General features: G+C 38.5%; 1 protein-coding gene across 1 annotated transcript in view; it reads right to left on the reverse strand.

Annotated features, from left to right (window-relative positions):
- Positions 1-12848, reverse strand: part of FBXO11 (F-box protein 11) — a 38750-nt gene extending 25902 nt beyond the window's left edge. Inside the window, exons 1-6 of the mRNA XM_010294386.1 lie at positions 12726-12848; positions 12528-12609; positions 5354-5498; positions 4014-4143; positions 2807-2890; positions 2593-2725 (exon numbers count right to left, since the gene is read on the reverse strand). Of these exons, the coding sequence (XP_010292688.1) occupies positions 2593-2725; positions 2807-2890; positions 4014-4143; positions 5354-5498; positions 12528-12609; positions 12726-12833 (682 nt within the window). The 5' untranslated portion in view covers positions 12834-12848. The remainder of the gene's footprint in view (positions 1-2592; positions 2726-2806; positions 2891-4013; positions 4144-5353; positions 5499-12527; positions 12610-12725) is intronic.
- Between the last annotated feature and the right edge of the window lie 4244 nt (positions 12849-17092).

Raw genomic sequence — 17092 nt, forward strand, 5'->3', positions numbered from 1 at the left:
ACTAATGTTTTTTCTTGATTGGAAAAATCATTCAATAATCCCTTTTTCACTTACTTGCAAATTATTTAAGTCAAATGGAAAATAAAGGGAAAAAGTGAAAGCTATATCTCCTGAAATACAGGAAAAATATATTCAGCGAAGATTCTCAGATCAGGACACGTCTGTAAAACTGCTGAAATTCAGCTATTAAGATACAAGACTTTGTGTCTTGAGTGAGATGAGCACTCCATGGAAGGGTTGTATTCCTGTGGTAATCTGACAACCCCTCCCCAACCTTGGAAAACAGAATTCTTCGAAGACATTCATAGGTATTTCTGTCCACTGAGCCAGATGCATCAATTTCCTTACAGGACCCCTATTCTTGCTTCTTACTTGACAGTTCAGGTAAGCCCCAGTAATAGTAATACCTCCAAAGGCTTCCTTCTGAATGCCAAAATTAAACAGGACAACAAACCTAGAATACCAGGCATTATTCTGTAAGAACATTTTGCTTATATGAGAAAGCAGAAGGTTCTTGAAAGCTTTAGGTATGTAAAGCTGCCTTTCTAATAACACTGTGCTTCTTCAGAAGTCAGCAAAAGAAACTATTAAAGAAATTTGAGTAGAATTGCAGAAAGATTTGGTGCTGCCTTAATCCTACCATTCTAAAAAGCATGCCAGACTGAACAGAGAAGAGGTAGTTCTCCAAGGCTTAGTGGTTCACTTTAATTTGTTTTCTTTTCCAGACAAATGAAAATTGACTCCCTCTACAATGTCACTGACCATTCAGTGGAGAAAGTCTGAGGAAGTGAAGAGACAGTAGTGCCAGAAACTGAAATGTAAATACATCTAGCATTTGGATTCCTCTTGGAGGTTTTGATCCCCAAGACAGCTATTCTGTTACAAAAACACACAATGCAGATCCTCTGATTTTAAAGGGCTGTAGTTAAGATAAGCCAAGTTATTCGGAAAAACAGTTAATTCCAATGGAAGGGAAAGCAGAGGGTCTTTCAGAACTTAAAAGGAGACAGAGAACATGCAAAAGTTTAACCAGATATCAAAGATGTTGTTTCAAGTTTCATGAAATAATGGAGAAATTTTGTATCTTAGGACAGTGCTGATCCAGTTTCTTCTGGATTTTAAAACACTTCACGAATGACTTGCCCTGTTTGTACTGGCACCTATTACTGTCATCCCCTATCTGAAACAGAAGCCGGGGGTATTCTGTTATTTGTCTAAGGCCACGTCTGCATTAGCAAGCATTGCAGCATAATGGCAGTGGTACTGGAGTGAAAGACTGCTGAGGATCAGACATCCACACCACATGCACGGCAGGACAGGGAGGGTAGAAGAGACTTTGACTTTGGATTAGTCCTAGTCTAGTCCCTCTGTGACTGAACGCACACCAACTATTAGAATGCAATAAGAGTATTCCAGGAATAGGTCTCTTAGATTAGTCTCATGCAAAAGGAATCCAGTTTGTGCTCCAAAACCTCTCCACAACACAAACCAAAGCACTATAAGTGGGGATGTTCAGGATGTTAGTTTCAGAAACATAGTCATGAACCAACAAACTGACATACTAACGCAGCTGCATCTTGCAGATCTGCAGGGACAAGTTTTAAGACTAACACTGGAATAATCTGACTGCACTGGTCAAAATCATTCGCACGGACAAGGCTGCAAAGCCCAGGCAAGAAGTGCCAGAATAGGTTCACTCAAGAACAAAACAGTTGGTATGCAGAATAAATAGATACCTGAAAAGAGGGACTTCCCTCCTGCCCCCCAAAACCTAAAAGACCCAAACACAAACAAACCCCAAAACCCCAACCAACCCAGACAGACAGTATCTCAGAAAATGCAGGCAGCAGGCAATTCAATTCTGGGTTACCACAGGAGCAAGAGGTCTGACACCTCTTAACCAAGATCTCTACCAAACATTAAGACAGTCTAAATTCTTACCACGCTATTGTAATACGGGGGACTAGCATGCTCACAGTGGGGACAGGAAAACCAAACATCTCCACAAGCATCACAATTTGCAGCCAGGTATATTATTTTATATTAACTTCCTAAACCCTTCCTATTCTGAAAGTCTTATTTCCTTCTCCATAAAGGTTCTCCTTTAGAGGAAGAGTTGGGAGACAGAAAGAACCTCCAGTCTCAGAATCTTTGTTGGATGCTCTCATTTCCTTCCTCGAGATGGAATTACAGTGCTGAAGAAAATGGGACAGATACTAATTTGGGCTTGCTCCCACTGCTGGATTCTACTCTGGAGATAGGTTATATATAAACAAATTTCATAAGAACCACCTGAAAATTTCAGCTGCAGTCATGTAACCAAGTATACTTCCTGACAAACCCGATTTTTCTTCTCCTAACAAAATAAGAAGGTAAGTTATTCCAAGAACTAACAAGCAGACAATGGTACTTCAGTCAGAAGCACCAGCTACTTTTTAGTTTCTGACACTTGTACAGAAAATACTTATTGATTAGGCTGATGAAGAAAGATAGGCATTTATACTGGATATTTAATACACCAGAATATCTTTGTAATTAAGGTGGTAATTAACACAAGTCATACTTTGAGACAAAGTATTTCAGTTTAAATACCTGCACCGATCATGGTGATTGGAGATTCTATATATATCCATTCATCAGTATATATACCAGAATGAACAAAGATAAGTCCATCAAAATGAGCTTCTTGAACTCCACCAAGAGCATCCTCAATGGTATCATAATACTAGAAGAAAAAGGACAGGTTTAGAGAGAACTATCCATGCAAATTATAAAAATATTCTTAAGAACTGTTTTAGACACATACCAACATATTTTCTCTTCCTTTGTATCTTGCAGGATTACTGTAGAAGTGTTCAGCAAAACCTGGCTTTACATGTGCTCCTTTGTACTGAAACAAGGAAAACAGTTTACGATAAGCTTGCAGATCAGTGGATCTGAATGCACAGACAGGAGATCTGCTAATCCACTAATTAGCAAGCTATTTGCTGATATCAGTTTGTTCCAGGAACTAAGGATCATATTCTGACCTCCCATATTAGGCACCCAATTTGAAATGGCAGCACCAAAAAAGCCTGATCCTAAGACAGTCGTCAGCTAAACCAGGAGGCTAACATACCTACACAGCCAGAAGCCTCTGAAGTGCCTGAAAAGCTTCATGTACCTTATCCACCCCACAATAGATGCTCTTTATTTCCATCTTTTGATTTTCTAGCAGCTTGACACAAAACAAATTGCATTTGTAGAAAAGAAATATATATAAGGTATATATAGGTAAGGGGAAAAAAAAAAATCCTATACCTTTCCTGAATCCTATACCTTGAATACTGAACAAAGAAGCCAAGTCAAGGATTTGTCCTCAACAGGCTTCAGAATTTCACTAACCAATTATATGCAGCATTGTGTAGCACACTCACCTTGATATTTATTTCTCTCACTTATGTTTTTCAAGTATCATGTCCAGCCATTCTTATAATACCTTTGAGACTTTGACTTAGGGGTTCAATCGCATGCCTTAAACATAAATTGTTTAGCTCCAGTCATGTCAGCCATATCACTATTTAAGCCCAAGTGGCATTATTAACATACTGTTTGGTTTATTAGAGGAAGATGATATGAATCTGATAACCAGCATGCATGCTGGTTTAATAATATATGACGACAACAATATATTTTAAGTTTATTTGTGAGCCACAGACCATGACAATCTCTCCCTCAGAATTTCAGTGATGCAAAACATGAGGAAAACCCAAGATAGAATATCTGGATGCTCAAGCACTCCACTTTACCATGATGTGCCCTCCCTAAAGTATGCCTCAAAACAGGAAAAAAACTTCAGATATCTCTCTAATGCGTAACACAATACAGGGATCTCTCTCCACCTCTTCAGCCCCATCATATTATTTAAAGTCTAAAACCTAAATAATTACCATTGTCAGCCACATCTCAGAAGTTGGGGTTTTTACTTTTATAAACCATCTTTAAATCAGAATATAAATGAATACTACTGTTACCAGTTGCTGAAAGCTTTCTTTCCAGGGATTTGGATGTTCATATTCTTCTGGATTAATCTGATAAAATTTACCAGGTTCAGGATGCATCATTGGACGAGTGTACTCAAATACTTCCATATACAGTCTTTTCCTGAGCAGAAGTATCAAGCAGAAGAGAAAATTAATGTATTTCTTATTACTCTTCCATTTTAACATAACACACCAAATGTTAAAAACTAGTGGGTTTTTTCCCCAACAGCATCTGCCAGTCTGCGACAGTGAATTTGACCAAGATCAGTACCAACCACTTTAAAACACTTCCAAAACAATTTTTCTGTTGGACTGACTTCTGTGTTTTTTCTAAGAAAATTTTTGACACGTGTTTCATGATCCAAGCAACGAGAGTTGAACGTGCAATTTCCATGAAGAAATTTAAGCAGTTAGCTACGCTCTGGAGTTAGCCTAATTTTATATTAACTTCTGCATTACTTTAACACTTCGGAAAGCTAGTGGCATATGGATAATAAAACAAAGTGTGCCACTATCTCTTCCTCACCTTGCCAAAAAAAGGCTGAAAAAATGCATTCACAGAGAACAAATGATGTACTGTATTTCAAGAAGAGTTCATCAGTGGACAGATTACAGTGGCTTAAAAAGAAGAAAATAGCAAACGAAGCACACAATTGGATTCTTTTGATTAGTGCCAGAATACAAATAATTACAGTGTCTGAGGCTCCTGATATTAAGCCCAAACTTACAAGATGCCACTGAATCTCAGAAGTTTTAATTCATCTGACAAGACATCCCCAAAACTCTCTTAAACATGTTATTTTTTCTCCCCCATAAAATAATGCAAATTTAGATCCCATTTATCCAAGCTCTCAATAAACTAGGGGTAGGCTGGATTCATAAGGGGGAAATCCAACCATTCCACAACCAGACAAAAATGAAATCAACCAAAAAAATTCGAAGTAATACTAGACAAAACTTGCATTTAACATTAAGAAATATGTTTTTTTTTTCTTTTGCATAAAGGAACACAATCCTCGCAAAAGCGTGAAAATGGTGAGAGAGGTGAAGAAGGAAAGGAGTGGCTACTGAAGGAATGCCTCACTGATTTTTAAATCAAGCATTATTTAACTAGTATCTACATTACTAGAGAATCAAAAGTTTTACTGTTTAACACATATAATCAGATATTCATAAGTAACAAATAATGCTTAAGTAAACCAGACATATTAAAATACAATTGGTTTTAATTCAACTAATTGCAACCAACATTTCAATTTTTCTATTGTACTGGCACCTCATGCAGCACATCTAATATTTCTCAAGATAATGAGAAATAGCTTTTCACTTACCACAAAATTGGATCATTAGCCAGCTCACTGAAGCGTTTACACACACAAGCTGCTCTACAGAGATCCTGCTCCAGCAGGTAGGAGAAGATCTTTAGAACCACTTCGTCTGGCAACTTCTCCTGAAGATATTGTTCTGCAGGTGCTGCTATTAAACAGTAATCTATGTAAGATTATTGACTTATTTAACCAGCCCAACTTCTGACCAAAATAGATCAACAAACTTGACATTTGAAATATTTCTATTTAAAACACCAATGATATCAAAGCAGGTTTGTTTGGTTTTTTTTTTTAAAAGCACATTTCATCTAAATCTAAGTAGAAGATTATAGAAGTAGAAGTTATAGATTTCAAGTCCTCTTTCAAAACTTTTTAGTTCACCTTTTCTATTGGAGGAATCAATCTGCAATACAATTGCAGACATTAAGTAGGCTACTGTGCATGTTCCAGATATACTGGCTCCTCAATGCTATTAGCTTCATTGTGGTTCAATTAACCCACATTATCCATATAACAATAATAATAATCCAGTCCCAAAGTCAAAACCTCTGCATGTTTTCAAACACAATAGAATTTAGTCAGAAATAGACACCCTCTGGAAAAACTACTAGTAAAACTTCCTTGTTCTCCCACAATGAACACATTAGGAAAAAAGGTGTCTGGGATGCAGGAAACCAGTAGCCAGCAATAATTCCAAAGCTGTCTCCTCCCACTTGCTCCCATTTACGCTCTTTCTTTTAAAATGAAAAATCTAAGCCAGGAGAAGTGTTAGCCTTGCCAGGTGTTGTATTTCTTGAGAGGTTTGAGAAAGTGGTATTCCCATATCATTCTGTGGAGACGTGAACGCACTTTGTTAAACCCCTGCTTTTGGGCACACATGCACTCTACATACGACAGTTCATGTAGGAAACCCCATCTGTAGTTTGCGTTCTCACGAGACCCTTCTGTGGCAGGTATCCTCACAGCAGGGGAGTTCGGTTTGCACAGGTCACTTGCTTGGTTATTGTCTTTAGGATCCTTAGGCAGAACTGTACAGAACAGCTTCCAAAGTTTAGAGGATTTGTATGCAAGGCATTAAAGCTCCTGATAAGTTCATAATGTAATTACATCCATGTAATACCCTTTACATTATTCATTTTTTTCCTAGACCATCTGAACCTAGGGAGCAATCGGGTTATGATTTTGGCTACTACAGGAAGACTACTAAAGTGACCCTCAGAAAGGGTGACCTACTAAATTTGAGGGAATAAACATTCTGAAAAATAGTTTCCATGTGAGATTCCACAAAGAAGAAGAAAGAAAAAAAAAAAAAAAAAAGATAAGCCCCAAGTCTTCCCTGGGCAAGGCAGCACAAACAACTCTGTTATTTCCAGCTAGGAGAGAAGATGTGAACTGTAAGGACCAGAACTGTGGCTTTTACAAAAATGCTAAACTGATCTACAGACCACACCACCTGAATCTGTGTACTACGAGAGAACTGATCACAGCTGTTTCTTTCCAGGCTGTCATGCTTACATCTGTGGTCAGACCAGTTAGTAGAAATTCTGAAATATTACTGACTTTGCAGTGACTTTCCCTGAACCTGTTCCTTGTTACACCATTGTATGAATGTCACCTTGGTGACTAACAAATACTGATTCCCTCTAAGATGCTATGAGGGCATTTATCCAATTGACTGATGGCTACTCTCAAGAGTAACACAGCTTACAGTCATAAGCTATACGTACATGCCACTTTAATCCAACACAAATCTATGCTGTACAAAAAGAGATGAGTCTCACCATTCCACATTCCCATAGCTATCTGCTCCCAAAGTATCCTTTAGGTTTGTAGTACTGATCATGGACAGATTAAACCAGAATTTTTTTCCTCATCCTTACCCATCCTCCTCCAAACTAGTTTTTTTATGGATCAGCTCCTTGTTGTAGTTCACCACAAGCTACAGAAGTGCTAGCACGGGCACAAGGAAGGAGACAGGAATGAATGTCCAGAAGCTGGCCAAGACAGTTCCCTTCAACAGTAGTATTATTAATGCCAGATTAAAAACAACTATTTTTTATTCAAAAAACAAACAAAAAAACCTTACAGGCTGAAGCCAGTAAGTTAGCAAAACTAATAAAAAGCAAGTAGTCTGGAAAGACCTTATGCTCAAGAAACATTTGCAGAGCCCAAAGTCTGGGTAGCACATACCAGCAGTCCATAAGGTGACCATGGTTGGGCATCACCAAAAAGTGTTACATGCACAATCAGTGCTGGTTTTTAAAAAGGTCCTTTTCCACTGGAGATAAAGGTTCTTTCCTGTGTCAAGCAGGCAGCAGCAATTCATTCTACAGTCCTAATTATCCTTGAAATGCATTACAGGATAATTGGACATTGCTCCTGAATTCATCTTTTTCTGGTAGCTTTCCAGTTAGATGTGGAGATACAGTCTTCTACTGTCTTAGAAGCTGAAATATGATGTTGTGAATGCAAGGCAGCAAATCCTCACAAGCCTTCCATGACCCATCTTGTCCTTTCAACACACAAATCTGAGGCACACAATTTGATCTTCTTCCCAAGACAATCAGTTACTTCCCTAAACAACCTGCAGAATTTTCTCTTGCTTTAAGTTCATATATGTTAGAACCTTGAGTAATTTTTTTTTTATTTAAGAGGAAGTTCACTAGTGTAGTGTCTCCCATTGCTCAGTAGTTCATACTCCCATCTTCCTTCCTAGGCCCCATCTCAAAATGAAAACTGAAATCCAGATGAGTTTCCTTACTGCAAGGGGCAGGGACCTAGTTTAAAGCGTCAAAGAACTTCTTACCATAATTGCCACAATACACACACACCCCCCAGTTTTTCAAGTTGTATTTGCTTGGAAACTTAGGCACTGCTTGCAAAATGAAGAAGATGAATTTGCAGGTGTTTGCTATCCTCACCCACCTTTATCCAAAAACCTGTAGAAGTGAAAGATCTAATTTAAATTGTCCTTCTGCTCAATTTAGAAGGCAGCGTTGATTTAAGATTTCTGCACTCAAACCACTGATATATAGTGATGACTTGGTGGAATTCTCCAGTAGAACTTGAAAAAGCAAATTCACTTCTAATGTGAAGAGTTAAATATCCTCTGGGTCCAAGACAGATCTCCATGCTTTTGTTCTATGAATTCACACTTCACGTTTTGGCTATCTTTTAGCAATCTGACAAAACAAGGATGCATTCAATATGTTCTTCCTCCCAGTTTACAAAAATAAGCTGAAACAGTGTTAAAGGTTTGTCTGGCCACCAAATCAGACAGAGTCATGTGCTGCTACTCCTGACAGTTTTATGCCTATTGACAGAGCAAAGGTTAAGCACAGAATGCATACTTTTATTAAAAAAAAATTAGAAATTTGACAGTTTTCCAAACAAGAATAAAAATAAAAACAAAGTGCAAAAGGTCATAACCAATCTTTATCTTTGCCCTCACATAAGTTGACAGTTGAGTGATTCATGATTTTAATAAAGTGTTAATAAAGCGTTAATATAGCAGACAACTGAAAATGAGAAACACAGCTGGTTATGTCATTCTGTTTCCACAGGATATGCATGAAGCTAATTCAGTTTTAATTTTGATCACGTAGTAGATAGAAACTAGTATAGTAATACCAAGACAAAGGGCAGGGAAAGCTGCCTGAAAGTGAATTACTGTCATTGTACAAAGACAAAGAACACCATCCCGTGAACTCCAAACTGTAAATTATGTCTTGTATGGATACCTTTTTTGTCCATTTTAGTGGAGAAGATGGAGACAAATAGCTTTTGTTCTGTAAGGAGGCATTTAGTAAGAATATTTTCTCGTTAAGAAGTAGAAATATGTCAGAAAACATAGCATGCAGTGTTCTTGGAAAAATCTCTTACAAATCAATAGGAAAAGTAAAAAAATACATTTTAAAGGATAGTAAGTTCTGTGAACTATGAGCTGTGCATGTACCTAATGTACAGATCAACCAATGAGTGATCCGGTAACCTAGAGTCTCAATATCTACTGCAACTGTAGTTCAGTGAAAAGGAAGAAATTACTTGTCTCTGAACTGAAGTCTTCCAAAGATGGTTATAAAAGACAGCAAGAACTGCCCAGTATAAAACAGATATGCAAATGTAGTGATTTTAAAGCAAGAGAGGAAAAAACCTATGCAGTAATAAACAAAAAGGAAGAGTCTGTCAAACGATTAAAACCCTGGATTAAAATGACATGAGCTAAGTGGTACTGAAGGCTGAAATATCCCCGTAAGAGGAAGCATACATTTACAGTTGAGGTAACGTAAGGAAACAGTGAGAATACACTGAATTTAAATCTTTCTGTAGGTCAAGAAATATATGAGCATACGACACAAATATTTGGATGAGTAAGATCTAAAAACTGTAAGCGTTTTCTACAGATGTCAAATGCTGAATTTGTAGGTTCACCGGTCATTTCTGATGTAAGCAGCACAGTCCCATCATACTTTTCTCTAAATTTGGTTCCTTCATTTTTTTGTATTCTACTTAGACGAGTTTATAGAAAATATGTAAATAATTTTTTTTTACATAATGTGTTGCTTTCTCATCAAGATTCTTGTATAGTCATTAATATTCCTGCCTCAGGAAGAAAGAACTCATTGTCCACTGCAGAGACCACTGGAGGACAGGGTTGCAAATAATCGAAAAAAACACACCAATATTTCAAATTTCTAATGTGTTCTTCTTGACACTATCCGAGGGTGATCTCCCCCCCAATTTGAAACAGCAATTCTCAGCAGCACTAATTCCGAAATCAGTATTAAAAGAAGGAATAGTCTTCTGTTTTTCCAGCTACTGGCTCAACTCCATTTGAAAACACTAATTGACTGACATTTCTCCTTTCATCTCTGCCAAATTTTCCTCAGCTCGGAGTTCATACAAGAAGGAAAGGTTCTCCACCAAGACATTTTCCTATATTTCTACTCCCATGCCTTCATTTCACCTACAGTTCTAAAATAAAAACAGTTATGTGTTCCAGATGACAACAGACAATCTCCACTGATGACAATCCAGAAAGTCTCATGCTCACAACTCAGTCACAACAGCTATCATTATTTATGCTAACAAAAGCCAACGGGAAAAAAAAAAAAAAAATCTCACTGCAATCAATACTTGTACAAATTTAGAGGAATATCTCAAAAACTTAATGGGGAAAAGAAAACACAGCCATCACCCATACTGTGAAAAAGATTAATAGAAAATGGGTTGAGAAGGACACTCCCTTGTTAGATTGCAACTGGTTTGAACACAATCTTAAGAGTACAATTATAAAAGCATTGTTTACAATTCCTCTGGTAATTCCATTCTGCAGAAGCCTTCACAATGCCCGTACTCTCCCTACATGAGCTCAAGGATGTAACAAAAGGAATGTGCAGTCAAAGTGTGGAGAATTCCTTTGGAAATTAGCATCATTTATGCTGTAATTTGTACCACAGGACTCGACAAAAGTTACATACCTTCACTAAAGCAAGGAGGTGGGTAAAAGTGTAATGAAGAACACATCAAAGTTAATGACCTTGAAGAAAAACTAAGAAGTGGCAAGAGAAACTGAGTCTATGATAAGACAACTTTGCACAAGCCTTCAGATATCAAATCAGGAAATGAAACTGGAAGTAGAATGACACAAGCTGATGTTCAGTTGGTTCTGGCTATCTCAAGGATAGAAATCTGAGGTTGCTGAAATTAAATGAGTTAATCAAAGCTAGGGGGGAAAGAATAAAACAGAGGGGGAAGAGACAGAGGACTTGAAAGATAAGATTTACACTATGGAGAAGGTGAGAAGCCAGGAAGAGCAGACTCCAACAGAAGTAGTGAAAATGGACCAAAGCCTTGTGCCAGCTGCTCAGTTTTAATTCACAATGTTAAGGGAGACATGGACTAAAAAAAACCAAGAAAAGCAGCAGAAACCACATCTATGAGAATTGGCAGGCATTGGTGTTGATTTTCCAGGGAAAAGTGACAGCAGATCTCCTGGAAATAAACAGTGTGTCAGGAGACAAAAAGGGGTAGAAGCAGACTGAAAAATTACATAGAAAAACTAACAAGCAGGATATGTGCGTGTGCCTATATATGTGTGTGCACAAAGACACACACATATGTATATACACAATATTATATACACACATATACCGCATGGAGCCCTCAGCACAGGAAAGACATGGACCTGTTGGACTGGGTCCAGAGGAGAGCCACAAAAATGATGAGAGGGATGGAACACCTCTCCTATGGAGACATGCTGTGAGAATTGGGCTGGTTCAGCCTGGGGAAGAGAAGGCTCCAGGGAGACCTTACTGCAGCCTTCCAGTACTTAAAGGGGGCTTCTAAGAAAGATGGGGACAGACTTTTTAGCAGGGCCTGTTGCCATAGGACAAGGGGTAATGGTTTTAAACTAAAAGCGGGTAATTTAGACTAGACATGAGGAAGGAATTTTTCACGTTGAGGGTGGTGAAACACTGGCACAGGTTGCCCAGGGAGGCGGTAGATGCCCCATCCCTGGAAACACTCCAGGTCAGGTGGGACAGGGCTCTGAGCAACCTGATCTAGTTGAAGATGTTCCCCCTGCACACTGCAGGGGGTTTAGACTAGATGCCCTTTAAAGGTTCCTTCCAACCCAAAGATTCCATGATTATACAATGTACATATACTGTATATGTGTGTGAAATATGTACATATACTGTACATATATATAGACATATGTGTATTTTTCATCTATAAATACACACAAACTCTCTCCCTCCCCCCACAATGAAGTGCTATAATGACATATCCAAACTACCTCTAAACAATATACTGGAACAATACATCAATATGAGAAATAGTAAATAAGGCTCGTCAGAGTGCTGCAGCATTACCGCTTCTAACAGTAGCTTGGATACAACTACACAGCACAGAGAATACAAAACAAACAAAACCACAAGAAAAACACAAAAACCAAAACAAACCCGAAACCAACATGCCTGCAGTGAAGCAGGCAGACTAGAGGACCAGATTCTAAAAATCAGGTTAAAATCATACTTCCAAGCTTGTAGTTGTTTTTTTTCCCCCTACTGTTTCTTAGTTGGAGAACAGACAGGAAAAATAGGTTTGGGGGAGGTGTGTGCATGTGAAGTCAAAATGTCTTCACCCCCCCCTTTTTTATACAAAAAGTTATTACCTGATAAATCCTGGGATTTTCCAGATACCCTAGCACGTTTAGCTCTGTGACCAAAGTTTTCAGTAGCTGAAGTGGAGGCACCCTTTAATGAAATAAATCAATTCAGTCATTAGGTTAACTTATGAAAAGCACTAATTAGCTTCCTATTCTTGAAACAGTAAGATTTACTTTACAATTAAAACCAAACAAAAAAGTTACCTCCATACTGCTCTTTGTAGGGCAAGCTGTTCTTTTAGGTAGAAGAGTTTTTCTGCGAAGTTGGTATGGACTATTTTGTGCACCAGGACCCGATTCTTCTGCAACCATATCTGCAGGTACATCATCATCTGTCAACAAAAAAGGAAATTAGCTAATTAGAATTGTAGGGGTTTTTTATACCAGAAAAATGCTACAGAAATTTTCAGATAAATACAACCAGTCAGGAGGGTGGGGAAGAAGTGCTACAGCACAGAGAACTTTTAGTGAAAAATAGGAATATACACAGCATTCATAAAATTACATGCAGAACTACACATGAATTAATTTATGTTTTCCATATGTCCACAGCAGCTATACCATTCTTTTTTTTAAGAAACCCACACAACAAAACACCAAAGACTTGGGCTTTCAGTTTCGCTGCAAGCATAGAATTCACTGTGCTAATTCCATCACCTCATTACCTCAATTTTTTCACCTAACACTATCAGCATAATGAGGAACACTGGAGTTTCAATTATTAACCAGATGTTATCAAGAAATCCTTTAGTAAACATGGCATCTAGTATGAAACTGAAGGCAGAATTTTCCCGTAATGTTTCAGGAATAGCCCAGGCCAGCATACAAATCCTTCTGTAAAATGGAGGTAGCTTTAAATACTTTTCTAAGTATAATTTAGGCAAATAGAATGTATGTAAGAGTATAATCTCTCCCTGCCCTTTTAAAAAAAAGTACAGAAAGTGCGAGGAGTATAATTTTAAAAGTTTTTGATCCATTACTTTCAGTTTTCCATGTTCACACATTTATGGAACGTACTCAAAACAAGCAAGCAATCCCCCACAACTAGCATCACATAATAAAAGTTAGAAGAATTTAAAAAAGGCCAGAAAAAAAACATCTAGTAAATAAATTAAAGCCCAGCTCCACTAAAGTAAAAGGTGTACTTTCTGCAGATGCTTAGCTGTGAGAAAAGAATTTTGGACTTCCTTTTCGTTTTAAGTGATTTTTCATTTTTAAACTGGGTAAAACATGATGTAAAAGTGATTGCCAGAAAAACAATCCTGTAAAGTAAGCAGTTTTCCTGAATATATTAGGATGAAGAGAGACTGATGTAAAAAAAACAACCACCAAACCCAAACAAAATGAAAGCCCATAAAACGCCCCTACCCTTCAAATATTAAGTCAGTCTGTTTAAAACACAAAGAAAAGCAATTTAAAAAGTTCTAAAGATTCCTTTACACTTCTAGATCTTAATGTCATGATTTTCCTAAGGGTTTTTGTTTGGAGTTTTGTTGTGTTTTCTTTTACATAAATTACAAAATACTGCATTTATATAGGATTATGCATGCCATCATAGCCCAAGCTGCTACCTCAGTGACACCTAACCAACAAAATTCTAAAGAAAAAGCTATTTCAGGGTCCTCCTGCTCTTTTCTGGTCCCAATTTTTCCTCTGCCTTAGCAGATACTTATAAATTGCAAACCTTGCCATGTATCAAACAGATCACAACACTGCCAGGACATCTAAATAGAGGACAGAAGCTGGTAGAAAGATGAAGTTAGCTGGTGGTATGTGTGCAACTTCACACAGTCAGCTCAGGGTAATCTAGGAGAGTGTCATCGGCTTACTAATCCACCTGAAAACTAACACTGCAAGAAGCACCTCCATGATTAGCCTTCAGCCAGGCCAGCAGTTGGGCCAGCTCAGCATAACCATGAAGAGGGGGAAGAACCACCACCCCTTTTGCAGCAGCAGCACTGTTTTTTAAGGAGAGAAGTGAACTGTGAAAATTCTACCAAAAACCCACCACTTTTTAAAGCAACAGAGCAAACTCTGTAACTTCAGCTAGAAGCAAGCTCACACTCCTTCTCCCCACCTGCTACTTACATGACACACCTCACTAGCAGCTGAGCACTTCACCTATGAAGGATAAGTATTTATGCATTATGCAAAAAACCTAAAGGACATAGATAGATCAACTGCAGTGCGTTTTCCTGTGAAGGAGTGTCCAGACCAGCACTGGCACCGTGCAACTGCGGGAGGCTACTGACCCCAGAGCAGACCGCATTGCATACTCGTGATTCAGTTGCCTAATTTTACCTGTTTCTTCATCTCTGATGGAAGATACCCTGCCAAGTTAAGGTATCAGCAGGTGGAAAAGAGAAAGTGCTATGGGAGAGTTCCCAGCCTGTCCTCACGCACCAGAGCGGAAAAGGAGCCGTGGGTCTGAAGTGGGCCCTGCCAGGAGGGATTCAGGCAGCTACTGCCAGCAGCAAGGCATTCTCATCGCAAAACACCCGAATTATGATTTCTGTTGCTAATATCCCCCAGAAGCATGCTACTCGGGGATTTTGAGTGTCTTGGCTTAAGCCCACTCCCCTATCTTGCACTGAAGACACCAAATGACTGTCAGAATGGCAGGGTTTTTTCCCCTGTTTTTAATGGTCAGTACAATAGTTTAAAATTGCCACATGAAACATAGCAAAAGCATAAGCAGCAAAGAAAACAGGGGGAAAACAAAATAAAATCAGAGCACGGAATTTTGATCCCTCGGTAGGGGGAAAAGGGCAGAGGCAAACCCTAGTCAGGTCTTTAGAAGTAAGCCTGTAGAGGCCACTAAAGGCAGAACTTAATACTGCTGGAAAAAGAAGGCAGAAGCCTGTGGGGGAAAATGGAAGTAAAGGTCAGTTTGGCTTAAGCACTGAAGGGCTGGCTAAGCAGAAAAATGTATTCATTTTCTTGCAGTGAATTTAGGAGGATGGCAGGAGTCCTGCTCAAAGATCACTTTTCTAGTACAGATGACATCAAGAGATGTGCACACATTCACTCAGATTCACAGCAGGTATCAGAAGAATTAAAATCTTCCTTTTTTTCCATCTGCGTGGCAAGGAAGAAGAGCGAAGAGTGCCAGGGAAAGCACGAATCTACGCAGCACATGGGAAGCGGAAGGGTGCCCAGGGCACGCATGTGCCACAGCACCCGTCACTGCCAGGCAATGCCGGCCTGGACACACCAGTCCACATGGAACGTATCATGACAGCAGCTCAACTATTGCGAGCGCGGCTCACAGGGAGGAGGGTGCTTCAGGAACCAAGAACCTCCAGCCTGGCCCTGCCGCAAACCTGCTGACTGCACTCAGCTAATACACTGCCTACAGAAAAAGGGTAGGGAGAGTGTGGCGAGTTGGATGACAACTTCTCACCAGCAGTTTTTGCCACACTTCCAAGGGGCTGGCCAGCTTCTGCACAGATTTCTAACATTTCAGGAACAATAACAACTGATAATATTTTTCCAATGCAGCCTGTGTAGTAATTGTCAAGTCAAACGCTATCAGAAAACCTGAAAGTTAAGTAATCTGTTACAGAAGTAGCCTCAGTGCTTGTTTTTAACCTTCCAAACACTCAATTGTAGGCTCTCAGACTAAACCAGCCACAGCACTAACTTTCAGATAAATACTTCTCAGAAAGTAGTATTTCTTGAAGACTGCACATTACCCCTCCCTGAGCAAGCGACATGACACCACTCATAATACAGGCTGGGAAATCTAAGAGCTGTATTTTGAAAACCCCACTCTCAAAAAAAAAGAAAACCAGCAAACCAACCACACTCATGTAACAGACATATCCCCTTTAAAGCAGAAAAATAAATTTTAAACACACAGAATCTCAGTGCCTCCAAAGTATTTTGGAAAACCGTATTTTAAAGCATAACAGTATCAGCTACCAAATCTAGTAACATAAATAAAAGACATTATAATCACATTTGTTGATGGGAGAAGTATACAAGTCAATAAACAAATTTGGGGGAGTGTGTCTGTAGTATTAATACCCTCATACAAACACCTGCTGAAATCACTGCCAGATGCTGTCACAATCTTAACCAAGTCAATACATTTGCAGTTTAAGAAATTAAGCTGACTCTACTCTCAAATAAACATTTACCTGAATATTTTACAGCAGTTATGTATTAAGGTAAAATAATTTTGAACAAAATAACAACTTCAAACATAAATAATATTTTAAAATAAAATATTGAAAATTAAAAGTGTCAGTGACACTGACAGATCAAAAATAAAAATTTAAGTAAAAAAAGCCTCTTCTCTGACAGTTCAAAATGGCTCATAACACCTGAACCATAACAACACAAGCTTTACCTCTCTCAAAAACAAGACCACCACTAAGCACAAATACTTCCAGGAGAGGAAGAAAAATAATCTGCCACTCTGTCAACTGCTATAATCAAGACTATGTTGCATTTCCACAAACACTATGTAAGTGTGTACTTTTAAAGTGTATGTTAAAGAGTACACAATTAATTTTTGTTTCATGCAGACATTGTAAGTTACAGAAAAGTGACAAAGGACTGTCAAA

The sequence above is a fragment of the Phaethon lepturus genome, unplaced genomic scaffold (genome assembly GCF_000687285.1).
Source record: "Phaethon lepturus isolate BGI_N335 unplaced genomic scaffold, ASM68728v1 scaffold10959, whole genome shotgun sequence".
Classification (NCBI taxonomy): Eukaryota; Metazoa; Chordata; class Aves; order Phaethontiformes; family Phaethontidae; genus Phaethon; species Phaethon lepturus.